Source organism: Lepus europaeus, chromosome 6 (assembly GCF_033115175.1).
Source record: "Lepus europaeus isolate LE1 chromosome 6, mLepTim1.pri, whole genome shotgun sequence".
In the NCBI taxonomy this organism is placed as follows: Eukaryota; Metazoa; Chordata; class Mammalia; order Lagomorpha; family Leporidae; genus Lepus; species Lepus europaeus.
This window is the reverse complement of record NC_084832.1, coordinates 59,539,245-59,557,416: the sequence shown is the minus strand read 5'-3', so window position 1 is coordinate 59,557,416 and position 18,172 is coordinate 59,539,245. Positions and strand designations below refer to the sequence as shown.

Here is an 18,172-nt window from a genome sequence, read left to right as displayed (position 1 = left end):
CCTTCTGCTGACTCATGGAACACCATGATGAACAGAGTCTGTGGGGCCCTGTCCGAGGGGACACAGTGACAAGTCCACCAAAAGTTCTGGGACACAGGCATGAGGTAGATGTGACAGTAATAGAGTATGTGGCTTAACAAGGTGATCCTTGAGCTGGGAATTGTTCAAAGCATTAGAAATTCACTCTAGGGGTAGGGCAGCCCAGGCAGAGAGAATGGCTGAGACTTGGAAGTAGGAGGCTGGGGAGGGGGCAGGATGTGGCCAGGGAGCTGCCAATGGTTCTATGTAGTGGAACGTGTGTGTGTGTGTGTGTGTGAGAGAGAGAGAGAGAGAGACAGAGAGAGAGAGAGAGAGAGAGAGAGAGAGAGAGAGAGAGAGAGAGAGAGATGGGGCTGGGCAAGGAAGAGGGAAGGGAAGAAAGAAATGGGAGATACACTGGAAAAACCCTTAGACTCAAATTGTGAAGGGCTTCCTGTGGCACACTCAGGCATTGAATGGCCTTCTTTGGGCCATGGAGAGTCACTGGAGATGACGTGACCAGAACTGTACTGTAGGCAGGAAGTTCTGTGAAGAGGAGACGCAGAAGGATGAAGAGCTACCTGATTTGGGGAGGAACCATTGAGAGGATGTTACTGCCAGTGTGCTAAATGTCATTTCTTTAAAGAATAAGTATGTATTATTTAAAAAGCAGAGTGATGGGGGGCGGGTAGGAGACGGAGAGAGAGAGAGCTCATGGGTGGTAGGGGCCCAAGTACTTGGGCCACCATCTTCTGACTTCCCAGGAGCATTAGCAGGGAGCTAGATTGGAAGCAAAACAGCCAGCGTTCAAACTGGCACTCAGTTATGGGATGCCAGTGTCACAAGCTTAACTTACTATGCCACAACTCTGGCCCTGGTAAATGGGATTTTTTATTATATAAAATTGCAAAAGCCATTTCCTCCCTATCTACAAGGAAAGGAAGGTTCTTTAATCTTGACAAAGGAAGGGCATCACTCTTATTTCCGAGGTTAAACTTGCAAACCAAGTGGAAAATCGTAGAATTGTGCTTTGCGCGGAAGTAGGGACTGGGAAAGATCCACACTCCACAGATTATATAAGCGAAGTCCTGAGACACTCAGGTGGAGGTGACCTCATTCAGGTCAGCCCTGCTGGGGAGATTTAATCTCAAGACTCTTGAGTTTCTGTTTGAGAAGCACTCTGTAATCCTAGCCCTGAAGGCCTCACAAGTGTCACTTGACCTCGTCCTGCAAACCTGGTCAGGCGGTCACCACGCCCGAGTGTTGCTGCACTGCCTGGCTTTCTTCCCTTTCAGCTGGAGGCAGCGCTAGGGAAGGGTGATTCTTCTCTGCTTCACAGAATTGCAAGGACCAAAGCATCTTCTTAATAAATGCGTACTTCCCTGGCCCCGCCCCATGAAAAACCCAACCAGTTCTCCTAACAGTCTGTATCCAAGGTGACTCTTACCCCTAGACCAGATATTACCTTTGGTCACTGTCTTACTAACATTTCTACTCCAGTGGTATAAGAAAGAAGGTCTTTTCTACTTCATCATGTTGGCTACTGGGACTTTTTTAAAGAATTATTTTATTTATTTGAAAGAGTTACAGAGGGAGGAAGAGTCAGAGAGAGAGAGATCTTCCATTCCACTGGTTCACTCCCCAAATGACCACAACGGCTGGAGCTGTGCCAATCCGAAGCCAGGAGCCAGGAGCTTCTTCCGGGTCTCCCACATGGGTGCAGGGGCCCAAGGACTTGGGCCGTCTTCCACTGCTTTCCCAGGCCATTAGCAGAGAGCTGGATCGGAAGAGGAGCAGCCGGGACTAGAACCGGAGCCCATATGGGGTGCCAGGGCTGCAGGCTAGGGCTTTAACCTACTGCGCCACAGCACCAGCCCCAGCTACTGGGACTTTTCTAACACTGAGTAGTCAATGGTTGCAATCCTTTGCTTTTCTTTTCCTTTCTTCACATCTCTTCTGCTTTCTCTCCCTGCCTCAGCAATGACCATGCTTAGAAGCAGGAATTTGTGGAGCAAGCATCGTGGTACAGTGGGTTAAGCCACTGCCTGTGACCTGGGCATCCCACTTGAGCATCAGTTCAAATCCTGGCTGTTCCACTTCTGATCCAGCTCCCTGCTAATGCATCTGGGAAAGCATGTGGGACACCCGGATGCCTTGGCTGTTGTGGACATCTGGGGAGTCAACCAGCAGATGAAAGATCTCTCCCCTCTCTGCCTTTCAAATAAATAAATAAATAAATAAATATATTTTCTAAAAAAAGGTCAAGAAGCAGGCATTCACTTTGCATTTCTTTCTAACAACTATAAATTTACATTTTATTTTTTAAAATAAATAATATCACTTTATATTCTTCTTTAAAAAGATTTATTTAGTTATTAAATTTTCTTTTTTTTTTCCTCCATTATAACAGCATCCAATATATCTATACTTATAGGACATAGCTTGAAGGAAAATAAAATTTCTACCCTTGGCTACTTTTTGTTCCTTGGAATTCTTTGGCAACTTTCCTCCAGAAGTCATTCTTGATTTTGCTCAGGTACACACTGAACATCCTTGAAGAAATTGGTGGTGGGCAGAAGGTCAACGATGACATTATTGTCAACTGGGTGAATGAAACGTTGAAGGAGGCGGAGAAAAGCTCGTCCATCTCTAGTTTCAAGGTAAACGTCTTAGTCTCTCGCTGGAGGCACCAGAGCTCTGTGCTCATCTTTGTTGTCTTCTTTACATGTGGACGTGACCTTCAAGGCCAGGTATATGGAGCTCTCCCTCCCATTTTGATTTGTTTAAATGTCCCATTATTGTTTTGATGTTCATCAGCCATTTCACTGACAGATTTCTTGTTGCTTTTTCATAGTATTAAATACCAATCATTTTATAGACATCATTTTAGACATTTGTTCTTTCAAACTAACTCAAAATGTAAATATTTTTAAAAGTGCATACCTTCATGTTTCAGACTTTAACATTATAATGGTAAAGTGCAGCATATTAAAACATCTCCCATGTGATTTTGTTTAAAAAGCAAATGTGTACTTGTATCCAAATCCCATTTCTATTAATAACAGCATTATATTTTATTAAATTTCTTAACTCATGTTTCATACATTATCTGGCTTCTTCCTCAAGGGACCTGTGCACTTGATCCTTATTATACTAATGTCTGTGTTGTCATAACTGCATTTCTCTATTTAAAGGTCAGGATGTGAGTTGGAGGAGGGAACCCTTTGCAGGTGTGTTAACAGGGTTGCTGGGAGCAGTTTGACATGATATCAATTCTCTGTTTTAAAATCAAGGGGGAAAACCAGGAAGAGAGGTCTGAGTAGGCTGTACCAGGACTGTCCACCTGCCGTGAGCTTGTCACAGATGACAGCCACTTCTGCTCACCCCCTGCCACCGGCCCACTGTTCAGTCTGCACAGTGGAGTTGAGGCTGGTGACTGATGTGAGCCAAAGCCTCCTGTCACTGGGGAGGCAGCCAGACAGACAGGGGACACAGACAGACAGAAAACTCCCATCTGCTGGTTCACTCCCCAGAGGTCCACAGTGGCTCAGGCTGAACCAGACCAAATCCAGAATTCAACCCAGGTCCCCTACGTGGGTGGCAGGACCCCAACCACTGGAGCCATCACCTGCTGCCTCCCAGGGCACACGTTAACAGGAAGCTGGGATTGGGGGCTGGAGCCAGAACTTGAACTCAGGCACTCCAGTGTGGAACGTGGGCTTCTTCAGTGCTAGGCCAAATGCCCATGCACGGCACTCTGGAGTCACCATTTTGGGAATCATCCTGGCCCCCTCCTTATCTGCTTCGGCCAGTTGATGACCATTCTCAGCCCGTCAGCACCTCTACAAGACTGTGGGCCAAGAGTGGGAAGGAAACAGAACTTGAATCTTTCCATTTACTCTCCTTGTGAGTTTTTTTTTTAATTTTTAAAAATTTTTCTGTTTTGTTTTTCTTTTTATTCCTTTTGCTTACTTTATTTCTTTAAATTTTATTTAAGTTATACAAGTTTCGTGTATTTCATATATACAGATTTAGGAACATAGTGACACTTCCCTCTCTACCCTCCCTCCCTCCCATGTGCCAACCTTTCCTCCTCCTCCCTCTCCCATTCCCATTCTTAATTTTTTTTATATTTGACAAGTAGAGTTATAGACAGTGAGAGAGAGACAGAGAGAAAGGACTTGCTTCCGTTGGTTCACCCCCCAAATGGCCACTACGGCCAGTGCTGCGCCGATCCGAAGCCAGGAGCCAGGTGCTTCTCCTGGTCTCCCATGCGGGTGCAGGGCCCAAGCACCTGGGCCATCCTCCACTGCCTTCCTGGGCCACAACAGAGAGCTGGACTGGAAGAGAAGCAACTGGGGCAGAACCCGGTGCCCATATGGGATGCCGGCGCCACAGACGGAGGATTAACCAAGTGAGCCATGGTGCTGGCCCCCCCATTCTTAATTTTTACAAAGATCTATTTTCAGCTTACTTAATAATCATATAGTTAGCCCTACGCTAAATAAAAGAGTTCAACAAATAATATGAAGAGAAAAAAAATACTATTCCTCCACAGAAGGGACAAGGGCTGTAAACAATTGTCAACTCTCAAAATGTCCATTTCACTTCAGTAAATTACATTTCAGGTACTCTGTTAGCTACCTCAGATCAGGGAGAACATTTGACATCTGTCTTTTTGAGACTGGCTTATTTCACTATGTATAATCATTTCCAGTCGCGATTATCTTGTTGCAAAAGACAGAATTTCATTTTTTTTAGAGCTGAGTAGTACTCCATGGTGTATATATATCATAATTTCTTTATCCAGGCAACAGCTGATGGACATCTGGGTTGATTCCATATCTTAGCTATTGTGAATTGTGCTACAGTGAACCTGGGGTACAGATAACTCTTTCATAGGAGTGGGATGGCTGGATCACATAGTAGGTCTATATTCAGATTTCTGAGGTATCTCCATACTGTGTTTCCCAATGGCTGCACCAGTTTACTTTCCCACCAACAGTGGACCAGGGCACCTTTTGCCCCAAATCCTCACCAGCATTTGTCATTTGTTGATTTCTGTATGAGAACCCCTTGTGAGTCTTCACCAACAAGTTCTGTGGCAATAGAAGCCTTGGCTAATGATGGAAACTCTATTGTGAGGCTCTACTGGTTTTAATTTTATGGTGGTCCTTTTATTACTGGAGAGTAAATAAAAATGGACCTGTTGTGCTTTTAAAACCTCCTACAGGAAGATAGATGCTAGGGAACTAGCATCGGGCAGGGATCCTAAGTCCTGTTTCTTGCTTGGAATTTATTCTGATTTGGACCCTTGCACACGAGGCTGTTGGACTTCACTGTCTATGATAGTGACTCATGGCTGCACCTGCAGGTCCCCAGACTGTGCCCTCTTTTGGAGCAGTGGGAGAGGAGCACAGATGGTGCAGAGTTCTGTGCATTCGTTTTGTGGGAGCATTCGCAGCTTTGGTGTGAACGTCAGAATGTTTTCACACACCCAAGAGCAAGCCCAGGATCTAAAGTCAGAATTTCAAGTTCAAAGCCCAACTTTACTTCTTAGCAGCAGAAACTCCTTCTACTCATCTGTAAGTTAAGATTAGGTGTGCATGTGGTGTTCTCACCACGACAACGATAACTATGTGGGCAGTCATTGCGCTGCAGCCAGTTTAGCTGCCACTTGGGACATCCATTTCAGAGTGCCTGGGATCCAGCCTCAACTCCAATTCAGCTTCCTGCTAACGTATATCCTGGGAAGCAGTAGATGATGGTCCAAGTTCTTAGGAGACCCAGATGGAGTTCCTGCCCCTGACTTCAGTCTGGTCCAGCATCAGCTGGTGAACCAGCAGATAGAAGATTCTCTCTCTCCCTCTCTCTCTCTCCCTCTCTACCTCTCCCCCTCTCCCCCTCTCCCTCTCCTCCTCTCCTTCTTCCTCTCTCTCTCTCTTTCTCTCTATCTATCTCTACCTCTATCTCTCTCTCTCCCTCCATCTCTCCCTCTCTCTCTCTCTCACTCCCCCTCTCCCTCTTTCTCCCCTTCTCCCTCTCCCTCCCTGCCTCTCTCTGTCAGTCTTCTGTTCAAATAAATGAATAAATAAAATATTATGAAAATGTTAACTATGTAATTCCTTTGCTAATCAACTAAATTTAACCATTCTACAATGTACATAGACTTCAAACCATTATGTTATACACAATAAACACTCATACATATGATTTTATATATCAATTTAAAATAAGTTAAGTTGAAAAACTTTGAGCCAAGGGTTAAAAAAAAAATAAAGATGTGATGCCTCCACTTAATCAAGTAAGAACTTAGGAGAGAGTGTTGACCACACTGTGAGGCATCCATATATGCATTACTGTTGTTGCATGTGTCACACAATTGCTGTTACTGTCTCCTGGGCAAGAACTCGTCTCTTTCCTTGAGGTCTTCAAGAAGCGGGAACCCTTGGAAGCTCCTGTCCACCTGCACCCTCATCACTTTCCCTGCCACTCACCTCTGGGATGTCCCCTAAGAGAGGCAGGGTTTCCCTAACATCTTCCCTCCTCTCTTTTACTACTGAAGTAGTATTCTACTTCAGTATTCTCAGGGCCGATGCTGTGGCGTAGTGGGTAAACCTGCTGCCTGCAGCACTGGCATCCCATATGGGTGCTGGTTCTAGTCCCAGCTGCTCCACTTCCAATCCAGCTCTCTGCTATGGCCTGGGAAAGCAGTGGAAGATGACCCAAGTACCTGGGCCCCTTCACCTGCTTGGGAGACCTGGAAGGAGCTCCTGACTCCTGGCTTCGGATCAGCATAGCTGGAGAGTGAACCAGGGAATGGAAGATCTCTCTCTCTACCTCTGCCTCTCTGCCTTTCAAATAAATACATCTTTAAAAGAAAAAAAACAACAGGCCAGTGCCATGGCTCACTAGGCTAATCCTCCGCCTTGCGGCGCCGGCACCCCAGGTTCTAGTCCCAGTTGGGGCACCGGTTCTGTCCCGGTTGCTCCTCTCCCAGTCCAGCTCTCTGCTGTGGCCCGGGAAGGCAGTGGAGGATGGCCCAGGTGCTTGGACCCTGCACCCGCGTGGGAGACCAGGAGGAAGTACCTGACTCCTGGCTTCGGATCGGTTCAGTGCCACCTGTGGCGGCCATTTTGGGGGTGAACCAACGGAAGGAAGACCTTTCTCTCTCTCTCTCTCTCTCACTGTCTAACTCTGCCTGTCAAAAAAAAAAAAAAAAAAAACAACAACAACAAAAAACACCACAACAACAGTAATCTAGTTCTGTTCTTATGCTTTCTCCTAGTTGTGCTAACTTCTTCCTTTCATTGGTTGAGAATGACTCCCTGCCGTGGGCAAGGAGTTTTCTGTAAAGTTGCTGCTGCCCCTGCAGAAACTGTTTTTCATCTGAAAGCTGTGTGGATCATGGTAGCATTCGCTGAGTGGGCTCTGTGCAGTCCATAAGGAAAAGAGCAGAGCACTGCTTCCTTTGAGCTGCACAGAAGTAACTTTGGGATGTGCTGACAATTCCTGCCCTTTCCCTCCGTGTAGGACCCGAAGATTAGCACCAGTCTCCCTGTTCTGGATCTCATCGATGCCATTCAGCCAGGTTCCATTAACTATGACCTTCTGAAGACAGAAAACCTGGATGATGAAGAGAAGCTCAACAATGCAAAGTAGGTACCTCAACCTGAGATCGGGGCTGGGGCCCAACTGGCAACCGGATACTCGCAAAGTCTAATGTCCATGCCTTTGTGAAAACACGTTCAACATTTGATGCTTTTTCTTCCCCAGACTTATTGGAGTCTTATCATTACCTTAGATATGGCCCAATAGCGGTTTAGGGCTCCTAGTGTTGGAATGGAAACAAGACAAAGAACGAGAATATTCTTACAACTGATGAGTGAGCGTATGGTTTGATAAAACCAATGGCTTAATCCTCATCCATGAGACTTCCAAAATAAAGTTTGTTCTTGGCAGGCCTCCTTCATGAATATCCACAGCATGCTCAGGGGTGGGGTTCAACACCAGGGTCTTCACCAGCCTGCAGGCGGCCGGCATCGCCTACGCCACTTGGGCCACCTGCCAAACGATATTCTCCAAGAGGGCCAGCAGACCACAGTCTCTGAGCCAGATCTAGCCTGTTGGCTGCTTTTGTAAATAAAGTTTTATTGTAACACTGTGCCTACAGGTGTGCAGTGTGCGGTGTCTTCCCTGCAATAGCAGGGTTGAACAGTTACAATGGAGCCTGCCAAGCCTAGGATGTTTCCTCTCTGGGCCTCTTCTGGGGTTGGCCAGGCTCTGCTCTGATCCACGAGTGGCTATGTTGGTTTCCTGGGGCTGCCCTCACAATGCACTCCCCCCCGCCATGCTGTGTGACTGGAAACAGCACAAGCTTAGCGGACAGAGATGTAAAACCAAGAAGTTGGCAGGGCTGGTTCCTGCTGTGACGGCTGCCTTCCTTGGTGTTCCTTGGCTGATAGATGCATGGCTCCATTTCACACGGGGCTCTCCCTGTATGTCTCTGACTTCACGTAGCCATCCTACCTCTCTCTGTATCCTTCTTCTTAGGACACCGGTCACACTGGATTAGGGCCCACCCTACTCCACATGACTTCATCTTAACTATGAAGCTCCATCTGTCTTCCTGTAAGCTCACAGCCTGAGGCAGTGAGCGTTAGGAATTCTGCCTGTGAATTGGAGAGGGACACAATTCAACCCGTAATACCACAGGGCTGCAAGTCACAAGTGCCTAGTGCCCGGCACTGATCCCAACAGTGCCCCCTCTCTGCTCCCAGTTTGGGAAAGCAGAGACCCTGTGTTCTGGTAGGTTGATGTTTAGCACAGTCTAATGGAGAGAAGACCAGTAATTAAAGGCAGCTGTAATAGACCGTAAGGGGTGGTGTGGGAGGAGGCGTTCAGGGTGCTATGGAGGAGACAGGAGGGGAAAGGAAGCTCTAGAGTACTCGGCACCTGCCATGAGCTGAATTGAAAGGGCAGGTAAGGAGGGAGTGCATGGGGACAGGAGAGAAGAAAAGCATTCCAGAAGGTGGAAGAGCACATGAGAAATCCCAGAGATCTTTGAAACAAACAAAGCCTTGAGCTCAGATGTGATGGGGTCGTACAGGTGTTCAGTTGTGAGACTGAGCGCCTGACTTCAGAGCCCTGGCTTCCCAAGCACTCGCCACAAAGGAAAATGACCTTGAAAAATGCTAAGAAGGGTTCAGCTATGGTGTCAAGATTGGAATTTTTTTTAAGCTCCGTTCTGATTTTTAAACAATCTTCCCTCTATATTTTAAAATGGAAAAATTAGATTTCATTCATAATTAGTATAAAGGAAGTTATTGAAAGGAGAAAAAGGAGAAAGAATTGGAGCACTCCTGCCTGGTGCTCTTCATAATTTGATCAAATTAGCAGTAAGGGCTGGTGCTGTGGTGCTGCTGGTTAAGCCATCTCTTGTGACACTGGCATCCCATATCAGAGCGCTGGTCCCAGTCTTGGCTGTGCTGTTTCCGATCCAGCTCCCTGCTAATGCACCCAGAAAAGGCAGCAGATGATGGCCCAAGTGCTTGGACCCCTGCCACCCACACGGGAGACTCAGAGGCAGTTCTAGATGTCTGGTATCTGCCTGGACTAGCCCCAGCCATTGCAGCCATTTGGAGAGTGGACTAGTGGATGGAAGATATCTCTCTGTCTCTTTCTCTCCCTCTCGCCCTCTTTTCCTCTTCTCCCCTCTCCCCCATCTCTCTGTTGCTCTGCATTTCAAATAAATAAATCTTTCTTAAAAGTTTATGAAGCAAAGTAATGGTAAAAGTATTTAGGAGCACAGGAGTGTACATAATGGGACTTGGATGGAGTGAGATTCTCTGTAGTAACCATTGCAAGCAGTCACTAGATAATGAATTAGGTGAGTAATAGAACAGCCAGGTAGCAGTGAGGGCTATTTGAAAATAGATTACAATGAATAAAATGATCTTCTTATCCCATAAACAGAGCAAAAATGTGCTGATGCAACTATGGTAATTTAATGTGAAAAAAATACGGGATGTAAAACTCCAGCTATTCTAATACTATGGTACCATAAATAAACACATGCATAAGAGAAGAAGAAGAAAGAAGAAAGGAATAAAAGAACTGATGTGTAAGGTTGAGGTATTATAGATGCACTAGTCATCTTTTCTCTCATAAAAATGTTTCTGTGGTTGAAGTGTAGTCTGCAGATTTTCTGGCACAACTCTGCTCAGTTCTGTGACTTTTCTCTGCCATGCTCGGTAGCCTGAACACACACTCCTGGCATGGGTTTCCAAAGTGGCAGGAGCTAGGGAGGTCTCAAAGGACAAATCATACAAAGGAACCTCAGAGAGTATGCAGAAGAGGGATTTGAATGACGAGTCTACCTTGGTGCCCAAAATTTGAAATCCATGCATAGTTTTTGCATAATATGCATTTCCACAGACTCTGAAACGCCCTCCTGGGAACTTTGGTGAGCCAAGGTGTGTCCACGAAGGTGGGAGGTGCCGGTGACTGGCAGCAGTGAGTTCTGTCTTGTCTGCATGCGGAGGGACTGAAATTCTAATCCCGAGGTTGTCCTCACTTTTCCTGTTTTCTGCCTCTTAGGTATGCCATCTCCATGGCCCGAAAAATTGGAGCAAGAGTGTATGCCCTCCCAGAAGACCTGGTGGAAGTGAACCCCAAAATGGTCATGACGGTGTTTGCCTGTCTCATGGGGAAAGGAATGAAAAGAGTGTAAGGCCCAAGGGGGCGAGGTGAGAGGCAGCACACTCAATCCCATCACCCCAGCACCGTCACCCAGGCAGCACCGGGGCCCACCACTCCGACATTGTCAGCTTGGTGACATACCAGATTCCAGAAAGCGCATCTTGGTTCAGCCAACATAATGCCTCTTTTGTATTTAACAAAAAGTACTCTCTTCTTTGCAGAAGACACAATCTCCACAAACTTTTTTTTTTTAAATTCTTGATCTATGTGCTTCTTTGAAAATCTAGAAGGAAAAAAGGAAGTTATTTTCCAGGCAGTCTTCCTGCTCTTGCTGTTAGTCAAGGATAGAAGCCTCGTGTTATTAATTTGGATAGACTCAAGCCAATTTAATGCGGCTGCCTTTTCCTTTGTTCAAGACGAGAACCAGGAGGGGAGCCCAGCAAACCTGTCCTGATGCCTGCGAGTAGAGACTAACTGTTAGGCCGTAGAAAGCCTCTCTTCCTAGCTCACTGTGACTGTGCTGCACCCCCTGTGACAAACATGCCTGCTCTGTGGCCTTCTCTTCCAGCCAAGCGTGTCTCTGAGTTCTTGGAGCAAGTGACAGACCCGGCAGGCTGTTGGGTCTAAGAATCTCTCACAGCCTGCAGAAGTAAGCCTCAGGTCTGGAGTCTCACTGATCAGAAGGGTTCTTTTTATCTCAGCCAATAAGACAGTGATTTTTAACTCTAGAATCTAAACTCAAACCAGATCTAATATCTTGAATACTCTGCCCTCAAGTAGAATCTCAACTCCTGATGCAAGGTTAAATCCAAGAAGGCTGTAATGGAGCATTGAACCACTAGGGGGCAGCATGGGGCTGTACGTAAGCATCAATATTTTAGGGTGCTGCCTCTCCATGGTTTAGCCCCACGTGTTAGATCTAGTAATTGTGGTGTGGCTAAATATCTGGTGACATTTGAAAGCAATCTTGCTCAGCTTTCATTTTCTCTTAGATCTCAGCATATCTGACTGCTGCCAGGCCTTATTATTAATGTTTACTTTGTTGTTACTGTAAAAGATGTTTTTTGCCACCCCTGTCCCCCCAGGGGGCAATGTGTGCCAATAAATAGCTCCCCCACCCAACATGCACACACACGCATACACACACATGCACAGATGCACACACGCCTAGCCAGATGTCAAAGGTAGAGTGAATACATGCTGGATAAGAACTGGCTGAGTTGCCTTATAAAGAGACATTTAAATTATTCCAAAAGAAACTCGGAAGAACAGTATGGATGTGAGCAGCTCCAATAGATTAAGCAATCTCCATGCAAGCCAACACTAGACTCCTTTGTTTCCAAGAAAGGGCTCCTCAGGGAGGCATCTTCTAAGGGTGGGATGTAATGCAACTTGGCCACTCTTTTCCAAGCAGGTGAAAAGTATTGCACTGGCTCTTGTCCTTGGCAGTGGGCTCAGGGAGCCAAGATGTGGTTTCTCTCCACCCACAGCTGGTATTTCTGCTGCATCCTTATGCATGATGGTTTGCTTTGACTTTAGTCTGAGCTTAGTGTAGCCTCAGGTGATTTTTCCCCCATCTGCCTCCAGGAAGGAAGAAAGTTACTGCCTTAATGGAAAATGAAGATGAAATATGCTCAAGATCTTTCAAATAAAGTATTCCCTATACTGAGTGTCTGTGGATGTTTTCTTTTGAAAGTTCCGTCACCATGTACATCTCAATAGTTCATGTAGCCAACCTACATTGATGCCTTGGACAAAGAGAACCTCAGGAAGTTTGTGGACAAATGCATATTATGGAAAAGGTATGCAGGGCTTTCAAAAATGTTTTACACTAAAATAAACTTATCTTTGAATCTCATTTTCTTTGGAGTCCCTGCATATGTGCTGGGCACTGTGCACATTTTAGGGACAAGTTCATAAATGAGGCAGGCGTTATGCTCAGTTGATGGGGAAGGCAGGTGTTGAATTACAATGAGATGCGATAAGTCACAAAGAAGGGCAGGGTGACATGTGAGTTTAGGACTGCAAATTGGCAGTCTGAGGAGAAATGTTTTAGCTGAACATTGAAGAATAAGTGACAGTTGGTTAGGGAATGAAATTGAAGTCAAGAAACAACCTCTTAAAAACACATTGAGCCCAGTCATAAGCAAGGTATACTTGGGCATGGGTGCAGAAAGGCCTCTGGAGTAAGGTTTGAGAAGGAATCCCTGGGGTTGGCAGTACCTGTGGGGGCTTTACTCGGCACTGGGCATTGGGACGGGTCTGCAACCAGCTCCCCACGAGACAGAGAAGCGGGCCTACCGTCCATCTGGCCTGGTCACACCTGCATTGCAAAGGAGCCTGCTTTGCTCAGCAGCTGGGAAGCTGGGCTTTTGTGCCACATCACCCGGAGCTTCTCCTTGGAGGTGGCTCTTTCCTGGCCTGACCATCGCTGCAGCTCCCATGCTTCGGAAGTGGCCGCCTTGCCTGCAGAGCAACAGGCTGCTGTTAAGTGTTTCTAGCTATGAGATGGGACTGGTTATTCTCACAAATAGAAAGACTGAACAAGCGCAGGATAGAATAAGGACTGCAAGGAAGGAAAACTTATACTGCGTTAGAAAGAAAAAATAGCCTAAGCATGATGGCTTTTCTACATTTAAAATGCTATTGTTAGATTTTAAGGTGTCAATGCGAGTGTGGCATAAAACATTAAAATCATACCAAAGGATCTTCGGCAGGAGGGAGGCTGCCTTCCCACCCCCGTGCCTGGTGATGTGCTCCAAAACGGGCTCATAACTACTCCCTGCAGCCAACTGAATTTTGGGTGCTTATTGTTGAACCATCGTTGTTGAAATTGGCCACAGTGGAAGTAGTAACCTCACAGAAATTGCCACATTGTACAAATAGAGTTCTTTCATCCCAAAAGAGCTAGGTACCAACCCACAAATACCTTTGTCCCTTAACTCCAGTTCCCTACCTGGTCATTAGCCACTCATACCAATGTCTTTTTTATCTTTCTAGAAATATTTCCTTTTATTAAAATATTAACATACCCCACATACCCTTTTTTAATATTTTATTTATTTATTTAAGAGGTAGAGTGTTACAGACTGTGAGAGGGAGAGACAGAAAGGTGTTCCATCGCTGGTTCACCCCGTAAATGGCCCCAACAGCCAGAGCTGGCCTGATCCAATGCCTGGAGCCTGGACCTTCTTCAGGGTTTCCCACGTGGGTACAGGAGCCCAAGCACTTGGGCCATCTTCTACTGCTTTCCCAGGCCATACCAAAGAGCTGGAGCAGAAGAGGAGGAGCCAGAACAAGAACAGATGCCCAATATGGGATGCCGGCGCTGCAGGTGTAGGATTAACCTACTACGCCACAGCGCCGGCCCCCTACACAGCATTGTGCATCTCACTTTTTTCAAGTAACACTATATGCTGTAGATTGTTCCACATTCCACATTGGTATATATAAATCTGTCAATCTTTTTAACAGGTGCATAGAATTATAATATCTGAGGGTACTTCAAAAAGTTCCTGGAAATGGAATTATAGTTTATTTTGCCATAAAAAAATTGAATTCCATGCATAGTATTTTTTGTAATATACATTTTCTGTTAACTTTTTGAAGTATTCTCATATGCATGGATTTCGAAATTGTTCTGCACCAAAATAAATTTCTTTAAAATCCATTTTTGCATGAACTCTTTGAAGTACCTTTGTATAGTTGCACCAGATTATTTAGCCAGTGGTCTGAAAATGGATATTTGGGTTGCTTCAGTCTTCTGACACAGCAGATAATGCTACAGTGACTATTGCACCCACTTTCTGAACACAGAATGTTCATTTCAATTCCGCATATACCTATCAGGCTTCCAGTCTAGCAAAGGTGTGGCACCCTGGATGGGAAAACATAGATCCTCTAAAGTTTCCTCAAATTGTTTTACAAAGAACCCCAAGCCAGGATAGTGTTCAGCGGATCCTTGCTTCTCTGTTTTAAGTCTAAAGCAGCCTGTTAATCCGGTAAGATGCTAATGTACATGCATCTATGCACACGCAAACCACAATAAAAAGCAGAACGTGATGCTGTGCTGTAATAAACTTGTAAATGAAGCATTATGGGAGCTCAAGGGGAAAATTAACGCTGAATGATCAGCGGAAGTCTGCAGAAGAGCTCGGCTCCGACAAATAAGCAGCAGGCAGGCACGGTGCCTTACAGATGTTGAGATTTCCCTAGGGAGCCAGGCACAGCTCTCAGTTTTTCATATGAGCGCAATCTCTTTTTTAAAAGTTGATTTGTATGTACACAGACACATATTTCCTGACTGTGATTTGTATTAGTCATAAACAAATGTTTCCTGAGCAGAGAGAAGGAATTGTAAGAAAAGTTGTGAAATGGACTTACCTGGAAGTTTTTCTACGGGAATGGATTCCTGTCTGGAAATTCTGACGTTTCGAGTCTGTGTGATGCAATGCGCTAGATTGGATGGCCGTTTGAAGTCTCAGCCAACCTGGCGATTTTATGCACTGACATACACCAACGTGCGTGCGCCACCCCAGTGTGTCCGTGGAAGCACATGGGTGGTCTCCACTGCAAATACTGGTTAAACTCTTAGCCTTCCTTATACCAGCCCATCTTAGCCTGCTGCCTAGTGCAGGAGAGACGTTCTCCAGCCACACTGCCACACAGTCGCCGTCCCTGTTACGCTGACCTTTGTCCGTCCCAGTGCACCCAGAGGCTTGGAGTAAATGCCAGTGGATGCCAGCAGGGCTGTCTTGGTGAACGTGACATTGTTTTGCTCAGCCTGTCCCTGTCACCTCACCATCCAGAAAGCACAGCGGAAGCTCAGAACAAGCAAGCAGCATTGGTGGGTCCTCTTGTGAAATCCAGTGATTTTGATGATTTCCTAATAAAATTCCCGGAATTAAATTCTCGGCTGCCAAACATGGCTCTTTACTCAGTCCTTTCTCCCTCTTTTCAAAAGATAGAGCTCAGAAAGTGAGTCTGCGAATGGGTGGCAAAAACAATTGTGTAAATGATGTCTTGCGGTTAAAGTCTACATAAAATCAATAATCATCCTCTGTCAGGCACAAGAGCAGATCATCTCACCAATATCCACTGCCTTGCCACGAGTCAGCATGGTAGCAGTGATTTTCTTTTTCTTTTTTTCAACTTTTATTTAATAAATATAAATTTCAAAAGTACAACTTTTGGATTATAGCGTCTTTTCCCCCAATAACCTCCCTCCCACCAGCAACCATCCCATCTCCCACTCCCTCTCCCATCCCATTCTTCATCAAGATTCACTTTCAATTATCTTTATATACAGAAGATCTACTTAAGTAAAGACTTCAACAGTTTGCACCCACACAGGCACACAAAGTATTAAGTACTGTTTGAGTACTAGTTTTACCGTTAATTCGCATAGTACAACACATTAAGGACAGAGATCCTACATGGGGAGTAAGTGCAAGGTGACTCCTGTTGTTGATTTAACAATTGACACTCTTATTTATGACATCAGTAATCACCTGAGGCTCTTGACATGAGCTGCCAAGGCAATGGAAGCCTCTTGAGTTCACAAACTCCAACCTTATTTAGACAAGGCCATAGTCAAAGTGGAAGTTCTCCCTTCAGAGAAAGGTACCTCCTTCTTTGATGACCCGTTCTTTCCAATGGAATCTCACTCACAGAGATCTTTCATTTAGGTCGTTATTTTGCCAGAGTGTCTTGGCTTTCCATGCCTGAGAAACTCTCATGGGCTTTTTAGCCAGATCCAAATGCTTTAAGGGCTGATTCTGAGGCCAGAGTGCTGTTTAGGACATCTGCCACTCTATGAGTCTGCTGTGTATCCCGCTTCCCATATTGGATCATTCTCTCCTTTTTAATTCCATCAGTTATTATTAGCAGACACTGATCTTGTTTATGATCAATTATGAACTTAAATCGATCACTTTGACTAGTAAAATGGCATTGGTACATGCCACCTTGATGGGATTTAGAATCCCATGGCATGTTTCTAGCTCTATCATTAGGGGTAAGTCCGAGTGAGTGTGGGTAGCAGTGATTTTCATGTTATCTGGCATGTCAAAATTGGTGGAGGGCTCCATTTCAACCAGTATTTGCTTAAAGGACAGCTATCATATGCCAATTTTGGAAGGGAAACCTTTAGAGAATTAGAATGCAAGCAAATATTTAATTCAAATGCTATATGGAAACACATGAGATTTTGACAATTTAGCAGGTATTTCTGGACTCCGCAGTACCATGGGCCCATCATTTATGAACCCCAACTATTCAAATCTACTTGCTGTATGTGTGATGCTTGGCCCAGAGGCACATGGTGGAAGCTCTCAGCCGCACCCCTGACCCACTTCATCTGAATCAGTAGGTCTGATTTAATAAGATCCTCAGCGGATTCCTGCAGAGGTTTAAATGCTTGTCCTCCAGAACTCATGTACCGGAAACTTAATCTCCAAGGTGATATGTTAATGGGATTCGGAGGTAAGACTTTGGAGAGGTGACTGGTCATGAGGGCTCTGCTGTCGTGAGCAAACTCATCATCCATTCACAGATTATAGGTTAATGGATTAGTGAAGGGGTAATTTTGTTATAAGCACAAGCTCTGTCTAGCAATTGTGATACTTTGAAACTAGAGAGTCCCCACCAACAAGAAGACTGTCACCAGCTATACAGCCCCTCTGCCTTCAGAATTATAAAAAACAAATGTCCGTATACCTAGTCTATGGAAAACAGACTAGGACAATTTGTATGCACATTAAAGTTTGAGAAGCAATGTCCTAAAAGGACAGAGTTCTCATTAAAAGATCTAGAGTTAATAAAAGACTAAATTAACCAAATTAAATTAATTACACTGCCCCAGATAAACTGGACGTGAGATATTTTCCATCTCCAGTACTGGTTTGAGGTAGCTGGGTTCCCAGCACTTGGGTGTATCCCCTACTGCCCTCTTTATCATCTCTTCCTTCCTCCCCCATCTTGGTTCCTTCTGCCTTGTGGCACCCAGTTTGAAGAGCTGCATCTTCTGGTCCTCATGGGTACATTTAAGGTGTCTCTTGGCACAACCCTCTCCTGCTAGGGGCCCAGGGCACCCTTCTAATGCCTCTGACCTGGTCCATGCAGCCTCACTCAGGGGTTCCCTTCCATCCCTGTACCACCCACATCAAATCTACTGGCTTTCCCCCCAGCATTCATGAGGCACTCTCTCTGTGACTTCCAAGGACTGCTAAGTAACTTAGTAGACCAAGGCCCTCTACTGTCTACTCTGTTCTCCCCAAAAACATGCCCTTTGTCGTGACTTTCTGGGGTTATAACCTCATCTTTGCTATTTCTACCAAATCCCTAATGACAAAGAAAGAAAGGAAAGTGTCCTCCAAAAAGGGACTATTATAGGTAAAGGTCCTGTGGATGGGAGAAGGCAGCTGATGGGGTGTGAGACCTGCCATGTCACAGG

General features: G+C 45.4%; 1 protein-coding gene across 2 annotated transcripts in view; it reads left to right on the top strand.

Moving 5' to 3' along the window:
- LCP1 (lymphocyte cytosolic protein 1) overlaps nt 1–12,384 on the top strand; it is a 58,485-nt gene extending 46,101 nt beyond the window's left edge. For both annotated transcript variants that reach the window (XM_062194173.1, XM_062194172.1), the window contains exons 14-16: nt 2,555–2,678; nt 7,552–7,676; nt 10,618–12,384. In XM_062194173.1, coding sequence (XP_062050157.1) covers nt 2,555–2,678; nt 7,552–7,676; nt 10,618–10,750 — 382 coding nt within the window. In that variant the 3' untranslated portion in view covers nt 10,751–12,384. The remainder of the gene's footprint in view (nt 1–2,554; nt 2,679–7,551; nt 7,677–10,617) is intronic.
- The last annotated feature ends 5,788 nt before the right edge of the window (nt 12,385–18,172 follow it).